This window comes from Pogona vitticeps, chromosome 8 (genome assembly GCF_051106095.1).
Source record: "Pogona vitticeps strain Pit_001003342236 chromosome 8, PviZW2.1, whole genome shotgun sequence".
In the NCBI taxonomy this organism is placed as follows: Eukaryota; Metazoa; Chordata; class Lepidosauria; order Squamata; family Agamidae; genus Pogona; species Pogona vitticeps.
In genome coordinates this window covers 9,517,946-9,535,702 of record NC_135790.1, presented here as the reverse complement: position 1 = coordinate 9,535,702, position 17,757 = coordinate 9,517,946, and the positions used below count along the sequence as shown (strand labels likewise).

The 17,757-nt window shown below is 45.6% G+C and overlaps 1 protein-coding gene across 1 annotated transcript; it reads right to left on the bottom strand.

The window, feature by feature from the left end:
* Positions 1-3,366: 3,366 nt before the first annotated feature.
* Positions 3,367-16,993, bottom strand: LOC110075183 (major prion protein homolog). Its single transcript, XM_020786155.3, has 2 exons — positions 16,603-16,993; positions 3,367-7,345 (listed from the first exon to the last, which is right to left on the bottom strand). The coding sequence occupies exon 2, from the start codon at positions 7,333-7,335 to the stop codon at positions 6,586-6,588; it is 750 nt and encodes a 249-aa protein (XP_020641814.3). The 5' UTR covers positions 7,336-7,345; positions 16,603-16,993; the 3' UTR covers positions 3,367-6,585.
* Between the last annotated feature and the right edge of the window lie 764 nt (positions 16,994-17,757).

Here is a 17,757-nt window from a genome sequence, read left to right as displayed (position 1 = left end):
AGCCATCTTTTGTGTCATTGTTAGCTGACCTAGGAGTGAGAGGACAACCCCTGGCAGGGATCAGTGAGCAATGGGTCCTGTGATGCCCACCACAACCCAGATGAAGTTCCAACTGCACAGACGCCATTGTGAGAGGAGGAGGGTGGTCAAAGAGCAGGACAGCAGCCAGGGCTTGTTCCCAGCTGCCTCTACCAGTAAAGGCCTCTAAGCCTGGCCCCAGACTGGTTCTGTCTAGCCTTGGGACTCCACATGCCTCAATGAGAAGAGCTGAAGCCAGACAGAATGGTTTCCAGGGGGGACTAGTGCTGAGTTCCCTGGGCTGTGGGAGGGCAGTGACAGGGAACTGCCACCTTGGGTCTTTTTGGAGAGAAAGGCGGGGTGAAAATATTTCATATACATAAGTAAACTGCCGTCAAAAGCACCTTGCAAAGTAAAGAAAACTCAATTCAGCACAAGGTTGGCCTTAATGGTTCCCTGCTTTTGATCCCCACACCTTTCTGATATAGACCAGGTTGAAAGACTGACCAGCTTAAGGTCACCTGGTGAGTTTCATCACTCGTTAGGGAACAGAGCCTGTGCTTCTCAGGTCCCATTTAAACAGTGTTACATCATACTAGTGCCCCTATGTTCTGTGACAGTTATGCTGTCCTATTTTCACACAGCAAGTTCCTGTGAGCCACGAGTTAGCCCCCTACAAAGGCCATCTTGGCCAGAGGGAAAAAGGAATGGTTGTTGTGGGTTTTTCGGGCTCTTTGGCTGTGTCCTGAAGGTTGTTCTTCCTGACGTTTCGCCAGTCTCTGTGGCCATGGGCGTCTTCAGAGGACAGCAACCTGTGCTCTGGTGTAGTTGGCTTGGGAGTGGAGATGGAGGGAATGCCCAAGGCCAGGGTGAGTTGGGAAACTGGGGAGCCAAGAGCCAAAGTCAAAGGAAGAAGAATAGAGTCTCTCCCTAAAGCAAGGCCTTTCGATGCCAGCAATGCAGTGAAGGAATAGGCAGAGGCATAATTGAGATGCAGGCTGGGTCCCGTTGAATGGAGTGCGGCTCTAACTAAAGAGCTCCTGAAATGTGGGAGCAGAGGAGCAAGGCCGGCCAGGAACGGACGTCAATTCTCAGCAGTGCTTGGCGGTTTGGACTCTTCATTTTCCTCAGTGTGAGGACCCTCTCTTACACCAGTCGCTGTTAATCAGCTACTCATGACAGCTGCAATGTTTTTGAGGCAGACCGGTAACTTCATCTCGGTTTGGCTTGGATCCCACCCTGGGGCAGCTGGCCGAGATCCCTCTTGGAGGCTGCCTTTCTGTCTGAAGAGACAGAATCCTCTCCGCTTCTCCCAGCAGGGCAGGCAGTACCCCCGGTGTTTTGCTGCTTGGACCATCCGCTATGAGGCCAAGCTCATCCACAGAACCCTCCAAGAGAGCTTTGTACTCCTTAGAGGAGGAGGAACCCACAGAGGGAAGTCAGAACAGCACCTTTGGGGAGACGGGGCTGAGAGATGCTTACTGGCCTAAGGGCATCCAATTCATAGAATGGTGTACTCAAAATTTCTGTCTAAACCCAATCTTCTTCCCTAGGAAGGGGGGAAAAATGATTATTCCAAGTGAAAAGGAAGATGAGCAGTCACACATACTGAGTTTCAGCCAAAGTTTAATTATCCTTGAAGTAGACATACTGGAATCAATGGGAACTGAATTTCTAGAGGGAAAGCCAAATGCAGCCCTAGAAAACATATGCCAAATAAAATTGGTCCATCTTTTAAGGTGCCATAAGCTTCCCCGACCCAGTGTAGCTGCAATGGTTTTCGAATTTTATGGACACGTGAAACTGTCCCATATGAAGCTATCTCACTTGTAGTCTTGCTGGTTGGATTTTTCTGGGATTTACATTCAAAAAACTTCACTTTTCCCACCTCTGGGAAGGGATGGGAATGGCTAGCTCTACACAAGAGGGGACCCTGTCTCTAATGGGTCCCACATCAGCGGTGACCCGCTGGGAACAAGGTATTCCTAACCCTAGTGGTGAGCAGTAACAAAACACTAGAGCATTGTGGGAAATATATGGCAGCTTGTAGATCCAGGGTGATTATCAGTGCTGGTGGCCTCTTCTGAGCTTCCCACCTAAGAGTATCTGCCAGTGGACCTTTCCCCAGGATCGTTTCCAGAGGATTTTGGCAGCCTTTCTCTCTTTAACTGAAATGCCAGGGTTTGACCTAGAGCTTGGAATAGTTACCTTTTAAAACTAAAACTCCCAGGACCTAGCCAATTTGACTGGGAGGGCTCTGATGGTTTGTCTTAAAAAAAGAGAGCAACTTTTCTAAACTTTGGTGCTTTGTCACTAAACTAGAAATCCTCTTGGTCTCCAAGAAAAGGCTTAGGGTGTGACTAGATGAGGGACCTTGGAGTGATCTACGTCACATTTAAAAGGCTCTTGTCTTCAGTGCAATCTGCTTTATCTCACACTTGAGTAATCCTTCCATTCATATGGCAAACATTTCTCTTCCCATGAGATGGATCCAAACAACACTTCCGATCACTCCAATTCCTCTCCTTTTCGATTACCGACACTCACTTCTTTCCTATCCTTTTGTCACAGCTATTATTCTGCAGGCCATGGTGATTTCCTCTTTTTTGGTTTAGTTTAGTAAGTGGCATAGCACTACCGCAATATATCAACCTAGCATGGATACTCTCTTATCTCTGAAATAGCACTGTGTCACTTAGAAGAATATTTTAAAAATGTGTGTGTTACTGAGATGTCTACATTGGCTCGGGCATGTTGTGAGAATGGCTGATGGTCAGATTCCAAAAGATTTCCTGTATGAAAAATTAGTGCAGGGAAATCATCCCAGAGGGAGACCACAGCTGCGATACAAGGATATCTGCAAACAAGATCTGAAGGCCTTAGGAATGGACCTCAACAGAGGGGAAACCTTGACATCTGAGCGCTCAGCCTGGAGGCAGGCAGTGCATCACGGCCTCTCCTAATTTGAAGAGACCCTTGTCCAGCAGGCCGAGGCAAAGAGGAAGTCCCGAAATCAGCAAATTCAGGTAGCTGGACAGGGGGCAGATTGGATTTGTCTTCCGTGTGGAAGGGATGGTCACTCTCAAATTGGCCTTCTCAGCCACACTAGATGCTGTTCCAAGTCCTCCATATAGAGCACGTTACCATAGGCTCTCGAGACTGAAGGATGCCTAATCTGAAAAAATTGTGAGAAGAGGAAAATAGAGAGGGTTTCTCTGCTGTCTTTTCTACTGTCACAACCCACTGCATACATCACAGGGTTGTCACTGAAGGGAACACTGTCCACAGTTCTATCTGGGAGTGAATTAAGCAAGTACACAGACTGAAGAAACTCACACAAACAAAATGTCTATTTGCCATGTTTTATTATTACTAGATATCAAACACTTATTTTTTTTAAAAAAAGCATTTAAAAACGAAAATTAAGCACATGCAATATTACAAAGTTACAAAATGTCCTCGGGACAATGCGTGTATTGCTTTGAAGACTCCCACTTTTCTCCCCTCTGTCATTTTTCTTCGAGTTGTACCAAAGTATCAGTGTTTAAAGGTGGCTCTGTACAGTTATAATCTAGCAAAATATACAGCATGTATTTGATATACGTAGGAGGATAACTGCAAATTCTTTACATTTTAACTCCACTTAGAAATCTATACTTTTATACAAACACAACATCTTTAGCGAGTCAACAAAAATATAGAACGGCAAAAAAAGGTTCCCTTTACAAATACTACAGGCCATAAGTGGTAGAACAGACAGAATTAGTACAATCCAAAGTGTTGTCTGTGATTAGCATACCTGCCTTAAGGTTAAATATGGCATTTTTGAAACCAGCTATATTACTGACACACATAGATCTCCCTGGATATTGATGTGATCCTAAGAACTCAATGCTAAGGCTCCTTGTATAAATCAAAATGGAGACAATTTAAGCACACCAGTTCTTTTAGTCACTAGACTAGGCTTGTGCATGCTGAAAAGCACAAAAGGCGCCATTCACATCACATATGTGCAAGGAAAAGGGTGTGGCATGAAGAGGATGTGGGTGGCAGCTGAAGGACCAATCTTATCATATCCTCTCCTATGGGATTAGAAAATTTGTGCTTGAGAAACTTCCAGCACAGTCACTGGCCAAAGCGACCACTGGATTCTGGAACTTGGAGCCCAGAAAATGGCAGCTGCCAAGCAATAAAATGTCACACGGACCCTTGGAAGTAAATCCTCACGCCCTCCAGATCTCTGTTTAGGATCGCAGTTCTCACTCCTCACATTATCATCCCAAAAGCAGTTAAGCATCAGTTCGCCAACCACCTACGCTTGCATTCTTGGAACACGAAATGTTCCAAAACACTTCATGTGCTTTTAGGACATCACTGTTAGGGTCAATGTAGACATTCATATATAGACAGTATGGGAGCCATTATCCTTTTGGCATAGGCTTTCTGTCATGCACTGGCACGCCATTCAATTGCCAACCCATACAGAGTCTGTTCTGAATTTCAAAGCAATCTAATCTACTCAGATGCTACTTCAAATTCAGCACAAGAAGACTGTCTAGACTCAACCCCCTCCATCACTGATTCTCTCACAGCCTGAAGAGCAAAGAATCCTTTTCATATGATGGCACTCCATGAAACCTCCATTAGGACAAGACCATCTCCTCTATAGACTCTTCTGCTGTGGTGTGTGTGTGAGGCTAAGTACCCCCTTATTTGTGACCTGGATTAAGTAATTATTGAATAGGGTGTCTTCGTATGTCTTCTTTGCATACTCTGTGAGTTTGCATAGAATGCTTACTCACAGAAGTAACCCCAGCAGGTGCTGTGGAGCTGGTTCTGCAGTTGAGCAGAGCTAGTAAAACAGCCCCAACTTTATTTCCATATAAAGGTTGTTCTGCACAAATTCAGACACTGAACCTATCAACAGAAATTAAGAGGTCCCCAAGAAACAATGAGCCAGAATTTGCCTGCTATATAGTTATTAATAAAGACATGAGATAATGATAGACATGAATCTAGAAAACTACAATAGAAGCCTTCTTCAGAAAATGTCTGCTCGTGTGCAAATATATTACATTTTTATATATTTCACATTTCCATGCTAGTAAACAGCACTGCTATTCTTGGCAATCTATGAAACTCTTAAGTACTTTTGTGATTACTAACAGCATTTTAACAGATCCACTTTCCTTAAGTGTTTCCAGTATGAATAAATTATTGATCCACAATAGTAAAACTCTATTCGAGTTCTTTTTCACCTAAAGGAGACAAGAGATTTTGGTTTCATCAGAAGCAAATGACAGACAATTCATAAAATCAAGGAGGTTTTTCACCTTGATGAAATCCCCTGACATAAGACCAATACTCCCATCAGTATAGACAACTACCCCTGGAAAGATCTAGATGCAATGGGTTACACTAACTAAACATTAAGGGCTCAATGGCTGTGTAGGTCCTTTTGTTACTAAACAGACAAAATCTGCATGCATTGGGTGTCTCACTCTTTGCTACTTAAGATCTAGGAGACCTGCAGCAAGTACAGGCAGCTCATGAACACTTGGCTTTTCCTACACAACAACTTGGTCATCTAAAGAACTAAACCAAGACTACAAGTCAACTGTCTGGGGGGTCTACGGGCCCTTTATTTCTCCAAATTCCAGCCACTGCTTGTCATCTCAGTTTTAGGCTAAAATGACTCTGCTTCTGGAATCTTATCAAACTGGAAACCTCAGAGAAGATTCATGCCTTGTGTAACACGGGAGGGGTATATGTTTCCTTTAATTAGTGAACTTCCCATTTTTTGGTCACAGCTGCACTCTTGAGGCAGTTATACAAGCTACAACAGGTCCTCTAATTTTTTTTCCAAAGTAATTCCAAAAGTGGCATCATACGCTTCCTCCTCCATGATGAGATGCAGATGTTCCCACTGCAAGGTAGCCAATGGAGTACTCTCCAGATGTTTACAACTACAACTCCCATAAACCCTGAAATGTACACATGTGTCATTTGCATTTCCTGCCTCCCTCTCCCATATCTTCCATTACACTGGAACTCATGCTTGGGGAAGCTAATATATAGTCTGAAAAATCTGCCTTTTACATCTAGCCCCTCTGGAAGGATATGAAATAGCATTATAAAACTGTTATCTGGGCAGTCAATACAATGGGAGTAGGATTTGTATGTTTCATCCCTCTCTCTCTCTGTGTGTGCATATATATATGTCTCTCTCTCTCTCTCTCTCTCTCTCTAGACACATACACACACACACACACAATTATGTATGATTATCTATGAAACATGATGAGATTAGCGTGATGGTTAGGGCTTTCCCCCTTTAGAACAAAATAATCTCTTGTCCTCCTTCTCTACAAATAATTTTTATCACTTAAAACAGAATCAAAAGACGGCTACAAAAAGGAATATATTAACGTGGCTAGAGAGTTCAGCAGATGTAACAGCTCTTGTAAATAAGCAAGCATGTACTCTCCCTGCCATACGGCTTCATTCAGATCCCACGCCTTCTCATCACTGCGAGAGCAACCTGGAGAAGGCTGAAGGAGTACCTTCTCAGTGTATCAGGAAACAAATGGCCAACACGATGATCAAAAGCATGGAAGGGTTGGCAAGGAACAGGGCAACCCCTGATATCAGCCGGTATTGCTCCGTGCACATTTCATGTACCACTTTTGGCACAACTTTTTTTTCCATCTCATCGAAGGTTTGGTTTCCCGTGGACTCAATGTACTGCGTCACTGTGATATTCACACAGTCTCTCACAAATACTTCTCTTCCAACAGGCTGGTCGTACTTTGGATAATACACTTGGTCGGAATAGCGATTACGGTTTTCGTACCACCACCTCTCCTCCGAGCGGTCGCGAAATCCAAAGTTCATATTGGCCATTGAGCTGCCTAAGAGGTAGCCACCAAGGGCTCCCACCGCAGCTCCTCCGACAGCTGCTCCGGCCATGTGCTTCAGATTGGTTTTGGGTGGCTTAGGCTTCCATGGCTTGGCACCATAACCTCCCCCGTAGCCGCCTCCGTAGCCACCTCCGTAGCCGCCTCCGTAGCCACCTCCATAACCAGGTTGTGGGTAACCAGATTGGGGGTACCCAGGTTGTCTTGGTGGATAGCCAGGTTGCTGGGGATAGCCGGGGCGCTGGCCTGGAGGATATCCAGGTTGCTGGGGATAGCCAGGACGTTGCCCTGTATTCCAGCCACCCCCGCTGGGTTTGGGCTTCCTTTTGGAAAGAGTCACATCAGTCTGCAGCAAAATCAAGAAAATGGCTAGCCAGCACACCGCGACGCACTTCCCCATGATGGTTAATCTGAAAACCAAAATGAAAAAGGAATCCTGTTACGTAAAGAACATCCTGAAATCTATGACGTGCAATACAGTGCAACAGTTCTTCCCCCAACTTGTATGCAGCAAACACAGCATAAACAACAAATTAAACAATGGCATAACACAACTGCAAATTAAAATGAACTATAACAATTCTCATCAGACTAGTCACTCAGCCTCTGCACAATGATTGTACAGAATAGATGCATTTTGTAATTACAAACTTTGGTTTAGGTTATTGCCTATCTGTGCTCCCTCCCTCCCCAAGCTGTGCACACGAAAAGCAAAAAAGGCTCAAGAGGAAATATTTCTCTGCCCATGGAAGACTCCCATAGGAATCTTCATCACCCTGGGCATTACAGACCTGTGGGTGGCTTAAGGACCTAAATACGCCTTCATGAAATGACGTCTTTTTAAATGCCTGTAACATATACCTCACCTAAGCAGATTGCCACATAAACCTTTCAAACTCTATTCACATATTCCCAGCACTGGCTTTGAACTGTTACATAACTGAGTGGGATTCTGGCAGAGAAATTAGCTCTGCTTGCAGATCGACAGCACATAGTGTACAGCTGAACACAAAGAAACCCGTCAATGCAGTTCAAAGGGCTAGAAACATCTTTTAAAACATAGCTGGGTAGAATCCTTAATTTCCAGGAAAGGACTGCTAGGTTTCTCAGTCACACTGTCTACCAAAGCTGGACAGTAACCATGAAGAGTAAATATAGCTCCATGACACGCTGTCTTTTGGAACGGATGAAAAAAAAGCAAAATGTCATAACAAAGCTGTGGCAGGAGGCTGTTGGGCTGTGTGTCTATTTTTTCTTTTCTTTTTAGTAACAAAGCTTCTCTTTAATTGTCATTCTGTGCAAATATATAAACAAAGGCATATACACAAAGAGCCACACTGGATGATCCTTAGGGACTCTCTGGAAAGCCTGCCAGCTACAGTGACTCCAAAAGCAGCTTTCATGTCGTGTTCTCCAGCTATTGACATAAAGAGGAACGTTTCTCCCGATACTGGAGATCTATCAGAACATGCATTTAATCAGCCGTTAATTTATCTGAAGAGGGCAGTGGCCTGAAAGACTGCAGTAGGCAGCCCCGGTCCTGGAGATAATACTGCATTTGTGTGTTTGCACATATGTATATATACACAGACAGACACTGTGTATTGCACACATGTATATATTGCATATATGTGCATATATGTGCATATACACAAACAGACACTGGGTGGTAAATGAGCGATATACACATATACATATCAACAGTACACTATGTGTATGCATATTTACATTTAAGATTTAACCATTTCCCCCCAGTATTCTTGCTTTCAGTAAAGGATCATGATTTTTCTTTTTATGTTACCTGTCATGTTGGAGCCACACTTAGTCAAACTTAAAGGACACCTGTGTAATTTAATAAGCCCACAATACACAAGAGTCAGGAGGCTTAACGCTCCTCTTCCCACCCATCACAGTCCTGATCAGATCCCCATACAGAAGCATACCGTTTGGTTTTAAAAATACATTCTTATCGAAAGGGCAGTATCTGCATTTCAGACCTTTGGCAGTGTTGCGTATAGCTTTGCCTGTGCAATGTTGAGCCCAAGCTAAACTCAGCCTTTCTAGATCATGCTAGAAATGTGTGCTTATTTCAAACATTTAAAGACAAGCATCCAAATAGCTTATAGATTAAAATGAGAATATACAGTATATGCCAAGAAGAAACAAGACTAAAAGATAATAAAGCTAAACTATGGCCAGAATCCTATTGGTTCCTTATACAGGCATAAGTTCAGTGTCCAAACTGCAGGGGGAAATTACTGCTAGTCAACAACCTGCGGCTTGAATCCATAACCATGCACCAATTCATGCAACTGGTGCAAGGGCAGGGATACATAAGCTGTAGCCACTGTAAGTGAGGAAAGAATAATCAGAAAATATTTCTTTTGAACAATTATTTCCAGAAACTTCCACCCTGAAAGAGCAGTGGTTGCCATGCTGGCTAATGGGATTCTGAGGGTTGCAGAGAAAATGGTTATTTCTCCAAAATCTGAAAGAAAGAAAAATTGGAGGATTCTAGGGATGTGTCAGAGGCCATCAATCCACAGGATCCAAAGTCCCTCATTTCCTCAGCATGTTCCACCCAAAACTGTCCCAGTTCTGGAAGTGGCTTTGTTAATTCCTTTCCACAGTGACGTGGTGGCACTGCGGGCTAAACCACAGAAGCCTTTGTGTGCTGCAGGGTCAGAAGACCAGCAGTCGTAAGATCGAATCCATGTGACGGAGTGAGCTCCCATCGCTTTGTCCAGCTCCTCGCCAACCGAGCAGTTCGAAAACATGTAAATGCGAGTAGATAAATAGGTACCAACTCGGGGGGAAGGTAACGGCGCTCCGTGTCTAGTCCTGCTGGCCACGTGGCCATGGAAACTGTCTTTGGACAAACGCTGGCTCTACGGCTTGGAGACGGGGATGAGCCTACCGCCCCCTAGAGTCGAACACAACTGGCTAAAATGTCAAGGGGAACCTTTACCTTTACCTTCCACAGTGGTCAAACCGAGAAGGGCACAACAAGTGGAAAGGAAAGGGAAATAAAAGAAAAAGTGGTGCCCCTGATTTGTCATCCCAGCTGCAAAGAAAATGGAGGCAGGCCCTTGGGTATGGTGGTGTCAGGAATTAATTAATCTTTAAAATAATAAATCAGTCACAGTAAATCTCAAACAGAGCTGTTCACCAAAGCAGGCAGAAATTTATTGAAGATGTGATCACAATTGGTGCAGTGCCCCTCAAACTGAATCTCAAGCAAAAGGAATGGTATACAGAAAGAACTGTGAACTTCAGTCACTTACTTAGTTCTTCTTTCCACTGTCATTTATCCCTTCTATTTTCTGGAAATCCCGTAGACCAGCCGTTCCCAGCCTTGGGTCTCCGGATGTTCTTGGACTAAAACTTCCATAAATTTTCACCACTAGCTGTGCTGGTTAGGATTTATGGGAGTTGTCGTCCCAGAACATCTGGGGCCCCAAGGTTGGGAACCACTGCCTGAGAAACTACATTTCGTGGTTTGGATTAATTTCTGGACAATTTCATCTTTTCAACATCTGTTGTAGTGATTAACTTCCGGACTACTTTAACAGCTCTGTAGATTCTGTCTCAAAAATTTCAACTTTGTACAGGAGACCAAATTACAAATCCTATGTGCCTGTCATCCATACATTACTTAATTAATATGGTTTATAAAAAATTTTTCTCATAGTGGTATAACAGAATTTTCTTTCCATCACAAAGCTGGTCTGGACATATTGAAAATGCAGAAAACACTGAGTTGGTGTAAACAGTTATTCAAAGTATATATAGAAGTGAGCTTGTCATTGGCAGGATTCAAAGCATAAATGAGTTCCTGAACCCTCTTTCAACCAAAAGGTTATGTAGCCAAAATCTATTGATGAGCTTTTCAGTTCAAAGCTTGGTTTTAATTATTCATGTTACTAGTATAGAACAGCAGATTGAATACTGTGAGTTATGTACGCCTTCCTATACAAATGTTTCCCATTGATTTATAGTGAACAATCTGCAGAGCAAAAACAAGGAACCAAATACTGTAGTTCCTTTTCAGCCAGACAGAGAAAAGAATTACCATTGGACTGTAATTCCCAGAATTCCACACAATCCCATTACTGCTGGCTCTGGAATCCTGGGAGCTGTAGTTCAAAATGGCACCTATTCTCATTTCTACTTTTTGGAGGTCCTACATCTATGTTAGACTGAAGACTGATACATATTTAGTCAGAAGGCAGAGATCAGGGAATAGAAAATGAGAAATCAAGATGCACAAGAGAGAGCCAGATGGTAATGGACTTAATGGTCAGGAAGATTAAACAGAGATATGTTTCCACTAATCAGCTCTATCAGATAATTAAATTGGGTTTTTAATTAAATGCCCAGATTTTATAAGACCAATCAATTCAGGGGTCTATCCTCAATGCAATTATCTTGGAGTGCATCCTATTTAATCTACTAAGAAGTACTTCTGGGTATTCATGTACACTGATAAGTATTGAGCCTTTCCCAGAAAAAAATGAGCTAGGAAGCCATAAATTACAGGCTGTATTGGCCAATTTGTCTGTATTCAATGGTGCAAAAATCAACTGCCTATGATTTTAACTTATCTTTCATGTTCAGGTCCAAAGTGAACATGGCAGCACCTCCAGAAAAGTTCAATGTGGAAGAGCATAGGACCATAATCAAGTTCCTGTTTCTCCAAGGGAAAGGTGCAAAGCAGATCCATGATGAAATGTCACAAACTATGGGTGGCAGTGGCCCTAACAGTTAAATGTTGGGTTCTCAATTTTAAAACTGACCATTTCAGTGTTGAAAGTGAGAAACCCAATGGAAGGCCTGTTTCTGTGCCTGCAAATGTGAAAGCCATCCATGACATGATCATGGAGGACTGCTGAATATCAGCCAAAAGTATTGCTATATATCTGAGAATATCACGTGAGAGAGTTGGTGCCATTATCCACAACAACTTGGAAATGAGAAAGCTGGCAGCAAAGTGGATCCCCAAACTTTTGACAACCGAACAAAAGAGGAAACGTGTGGAGTCATCGGTGGTTGTTTTGGAACATTTTTCAAGAAATGAATCAGATTTCCTGGGCAAACTGGTAATTGGTGATGAGACATGTATCTACTGTTATGATGCCGAGACAAAGGAACTGTCTAAGGAATGGAGGTACAGTGGTTCCCCCAGGCCAAAGAAGCTCCAATTGCAAAGATCGGTGCAGAAGCAAATGGCAACAGTTTTTTTGGGATAAGAAGGGAGTTCTGCTGGTGGACTACCTCCAACAGGGTTCAACCATCAATGCAAAATATTAGTGCGCTTTATTGAAGACGTTGAGGCAAAACATCAAGGAAAAACGTCGAGGAAAGCTCTCCAAAGGTGTCATCCTGTTGCATGACAACGACTCATCACATGGTTGTTGTGGGTTTTTCGGGCTTCTTGGCCGTGTTCTGAAGGTGGTTCTTCCTTCACATACTCATCACATACTGCAGGTGAAACAATGGCAAACCTGACCTCCTTAGGCTTTCACATGATACCCGATCCACCCTGTTCTCCCGACCTGGCTCCTTCTGACTATTATCTGTTCCCCAAACTCAAAAAACACCTAAAGGGACAATGATTTGGGAGTGTTCTGGAAGCAACTAATGCCGTAAATGAGTGGTTACACCAGCAGTCGGAAGAATTTTATTTGTAGGGACTTAAGAAGCTGCAGGACGACAGATGTCGCAAGTGCATTGGCTTCCTGGGGGAATATGTAGAATAGTGTGGCAGTTACAGCATCCTAGCTCAATTTTTTTCTGGGAAAGGCTCAATACTTACCAGCACCCCCTCGTATATAGAGTGGCACCAGAATAGCAATAATGATCATGCTTTCCCCCAAAGCTCATCAGACAGATCATAACAGTACATCTTATTTGCTAAGAACCAACTAATTGTCCAAGTGTGGATCCTCAGGTAGGACAACATCAACCCCGTGCATGAACATTGGTGAAGAGAGGTGGGTGGTGAATAGCAAAGCATTCACAAAATCTAGAATGCACCGCCCTTGGCACAGTTGTGACACTAGGCTGTTTCTGCGAAGTCAGCGATGGACAACTTCTCATGGCCTGTAGTGACTACAATTCCCCTCTGCCCCCCCAAATTAATTACATATAGCCATTATCCACTGTGAAAGAACCACTCTATTTGAAAAATGCATAGAAACAGCTCCGATGGTCTGAAAGCCCATGCTTTTGAATCAGAGGAATATATCACTTGATGGACCTTCTCCATTAATGCATTGATCTTGTTTTTAAATGCAGTACATCAGCGATAGAAGAAGAGTGTTTTAACAAAGGATGAGGGTGTATAATAGGGGAAGGTTTGTGAAAGGATGCTGAATGTAAGGCAAAGCAGCTGGCTTGGAACGTCATATCTTTTTAACCCTGCAGCTGCCGCCTAGGGAATAAAGGTGGCGTCTTTGACCTAGAGAGATGAAGAAATACTCAGAAAGCAAACACTCTGCACATGCATTTTATACCTTGTGTGGTTTGGGCTGATCCCAAGTTTCCACTAAACCAACCTGAACTGTTTTGTGCTACCTTTATTGCTTACTGAGTCATCGTCACCTGCAGGAAATACCCAAATGGTAGATCATGCTTTCAATTCCTCCTATACGCAATCTGTGGGCACAGCAAAAAAACACCCAGCAGCTATTATTACCTTTAATAGTGTTGAAACTTGTTCTATAATTCTGAAAAGGAGGACAAGGTGTTTTTTTCCTGTGAAGAAAGGATATATTTTTTTCCTGTGGAAATAATGTCTAAAAATACAGAGATCATTGAAAATTTATCCAAGAAGAGTCAGTCATCGTAAGCGTTAATAACTGCATGACATGTTGTCCAGAGAAGGGACCGTATGGGAAGGCTCTGTGGTTGTGGATATAGTTTTCATTTACAGGATCCCAGGTTCAGTTGTTGATTCTAAAAGAGGGATGGGGTATATGGCACAGTGGTTAAACTGCAGTATTGCAGTTCAGACTCTCCTGATGACCTGAGTTTGATGCTCGACTCAGGTAGTTCGGCTTAAAGTAGAATCAACCTTCCATTCTTCAGAGGTTGGGAAATTGAGTATGCAGATTGTAGGGTGCGCGTGCGCAATGTGTAGCCTGCATAATTAATTTGTAAACCGTCCAGAGAATGCTTTAAGCACAGTGAGGCAATATATTGTATAAGCAGCAGACTTTGTACTCTATCCTTCCAGATGTGCCGTTAGACCACAGCTCCCAGAATCCCAAATTCCCGGGAAATGCTGCTTAGGGCTGATGGGAGATACAGCCCAGTACTAGCTGAAGGACCACAACTGCCCACATTTGAGCTAAAATAATGGGAAAAGCTAGCTGGAGAGAAACTGCCAGTCAGGTGTGAACAGGAGTGTCCTAAATGGGCCAATAGTGTGACAGTATAAGGCAGCTCTTGAGAGTCCCGTGGACTGCAAAGAGAACAAACCTATCCATTTTGAAGGAAATCAACCCTGAGTGCTCACTGGAAGGACAGATCCTGAAGCTGAGGCTCCAATACTTTGGCCATCTCATGAGAAGACTCTCTGGAAAAGACCCTGATGTTGGGGATGTGTGAAGGCAAGAGGAGAAGGGGACGACAGAGGACAGGATGGTTGAACAGTGTCATCGAAGCAACCAACATGACTTTGACCCAACTCCGGGAGGTGGTGGAGGACAGGAGGGCCTGGCGTGCTCTGGTCCCTGGGGTCATGACTTAATGACTAAATAACAACAACAAATAAGGCAGCGTCATGTTTTGCTACGGGTGGGTCGGTGGGGAACCGTAGCGCAGTCCCATCTTGAATTCTTGATCTCTTCAGTTAAAAGGATCATGTCAGAGACTGGAGTGGGAGAAGAGAACAGGTTGGATAGCTCATTGAGTTCAATGTGGCTGGGATTCCCCACTGTGCCTCCTTTAGAACAGGGCCGGTCTGGGTGGCCTCGGATACGCTGCACACTCCTAGGGCACCCTCAGAAGAAAGGAATGCTCAACCCCTTCTGAGCAGTCACTCCTTAGAGAATCCAGGAAAGAACTGGAAAGGGTCCCCGTGAGTCAGAACTGACTTGGCAGCACACAGACCTGACCGGCCTCCCAGAGTAAACAATGGCAAGGGCGGCTGCAGAGAAGGAACATGGGACCAAACCACCCCTCATCTTGGCTGCCAGGAGCAGGCGGGCACACCCGAGAGAGCATCTCACCAGTCAAGGAAGAGAATACTACTGGGCTCAATGGATCAATAAGGTGACTTCACAGAAGAATAGCTGGCTGCGCTGGATCGGATCAAAGCCTTGTTCATGGCAGCCTTTGGTTTCCACCGCCAGCAAGGAGCTGTCCACGAGGCAGCGCAAAGCAGGAAGGGCACCTGTGCAGTGCCCTCAAACCTACCCTTCAGCATCAACCAGCATTCAAAGGCTATCGTGTCGCCTCGCTCTTTTTCGTCCCGAAACTGCCGCAGAGCGCACAGTGCAGCACAGCAGAGTCGTTAAAGGGCAATACGAGGATTAAGGAGGACTTGGGTTCAAATGCTGCCAGGAAATGCAATGGATCAGTTCAGGCCAGTTCCATTCTCGGTGGCCGTGTGTGTGTGTGTGTGTGTGTGTGTGTGTGTGTGTGTGTGTGTGTGTGTGTGTGTGTGTGTGTGTGTGTGTGTGTGTGTGTGTGTGTGTGTGTGTGTTGTGAGCAGAACCCCGACAAGGGGCAGCAGGGAACCAAATGCTCCTCTGAGGAAGCGCAGGAGAGAAATATATATATAAAAGCACATGTAGAACAAGCAAAAAAGAAATCTCCTGCGTGAGGGGCATCCTCATGAGCGGTGATGAGCCCATCCTCGGTGTCCAAAAACAACAACAACGCTTTCTCCTGCTCTCATTGCGGATGGCAGGGACCCCCACGAGTGGCAGGGACAGTTTCCCCACAATATTCGGATCAAAGAAGGCTTTCCTTCCATCCACCTTTGGCGAGCAGGCGAGGGAGCGAATAAGAGATGAGAAGGAGCTGCTTCTCCCGACCGAGGAGCCATCTTAGGCTTAGAGAGGATCGCACCTTCAAACCTCCAGGAGATCCGAGGCTTTGACAGGCGGCCGCCCCCCCGCCCCCGGCTCCTTCCCTCGCCTCGACAGCCCCGCTTTCCTGCCCACCACCCGCCGCCCTCCCTCGCCCCCTCGCCTTGCGGCCGGGCAGCCTCTCCCGGAGCGCGTATTTTTAGCCGCCTTAAAGAATAAGAGCATTGAGTCCCGGCGAGCCGAGGTCGGATCCAGCGCGGTGGGGGATGTGGGCTGGTTTCTAACACAGCGATTTCCCACCGGGGACTGATCCTGCTCCCCCCCCCAATTTCTCGGCTGCCCAAGCTTCCCTCCAACCGCCCCCCCCAAAAAACAACAACAACCCCTGTCCCCACGTCTCCCGTCAAGTCTTCGATGACCAGCTGGGTCAACAGATCTAACCGCCCCGGAGACCCTTCCCCGGCCCCTCAGCACCCCCACATTCTCCCCCTCTTGCCCCAGGGCTCCTCACCAGCTCGTGCCCCCCCCATTCTTCGGGGACCAGATGCCCTCCGCTATTCTCCATCCTCGCCACCCCCTCTGCTCTGCCCCGGATCCGGGGCTCCAGACGGATGGCTGTCGCTACCCACCTTCGGGGTTTTCTCGCCCAGGAGTCGTGAGGACGCGGGCACCGGCAGGTACACGGATCGCAGCACACGCGCGAACGCGCGCCCCCCAAGGCCTTTGGCGCGGCTCTGCCAGGCTCCGGCGCGGGAGGAAGGCAGCCAAGCCGGCGAGGCGGGCAGCGGGAGGAGCGTCCAAGCCGGGGAGGGACCGAGGAGGGCTCCGAGCGCCACCTTCCCCGCTCCCCGCACGGCTACTGGACTGGCTGCAAGGCGGGCGTAACGGCCGCGTATGGGTCTCGGGGGCGGGGGGGGCAGGCGGGGGGGCGCCCTCGTCACGGCCGTCCGAATGCGAACCGGCCTCTCCTCCGACCCGGGAAGGCGGCGCGCGAGCGGTGTCGCCGCATTCCAGGAGCGGATGGGCGCGCGCGCGCGCGCGTGCTTTTTCAACATCATCTTTCGTTGCCCCCGCAACATCCCTGCTCAGACAGCGAAGATGCTGAGTGCGTGTGGCCGGCCTAACGGCCCAGAGCAAGGTGCGCGTCGGAAGGGCAGATGGGCCCTGGGATCTTAAAATATTTGATGCCGTTTCTATCTATCTATCTATCTATCTATCTATCTATCTATCTATCTATCTATCTATCTATCTATCTATCTATCTATCTATCTATCTATCTATCTATCTATCTATCTATCTATCTATCTATCTATCTATCTATCTTGCAGTCTTCCCAGGATGTGGAAGTTATTTTCAGTGAACCCATTTCTCAAAATCTCTGATAGTGGCCATATAGGTTGAAGGCTTCGTCAACTATGGGAGATTATCTACTGTTAGCTTTCATTGATGTGGCAGTTATTAAAGATAAGCATAATCATCATCACCTTGGAACTGCAGAGCTGAAAGGGACCCTATGCCTCATCCTTGTCAAGGAGGGACGGGGGGGGGGGAATTGAACTCCCAACCTCTGGCTCCATAGCCAGATGCCAAAATCACTGAGCTATCCAAGTCCTTGATTTCCAACCAGAAATTGGCATGATGACATCTCTTCCCAGCACCTGTAATACATTATCCCCACACCTTGTTCTGCTACTCTCCTAGTTGCAGTCATATATTTTGAGTCACTCTGTCATTAATTTATATCTATTTATATATTTCCTTGCTACCATCCTACATCATGAGCT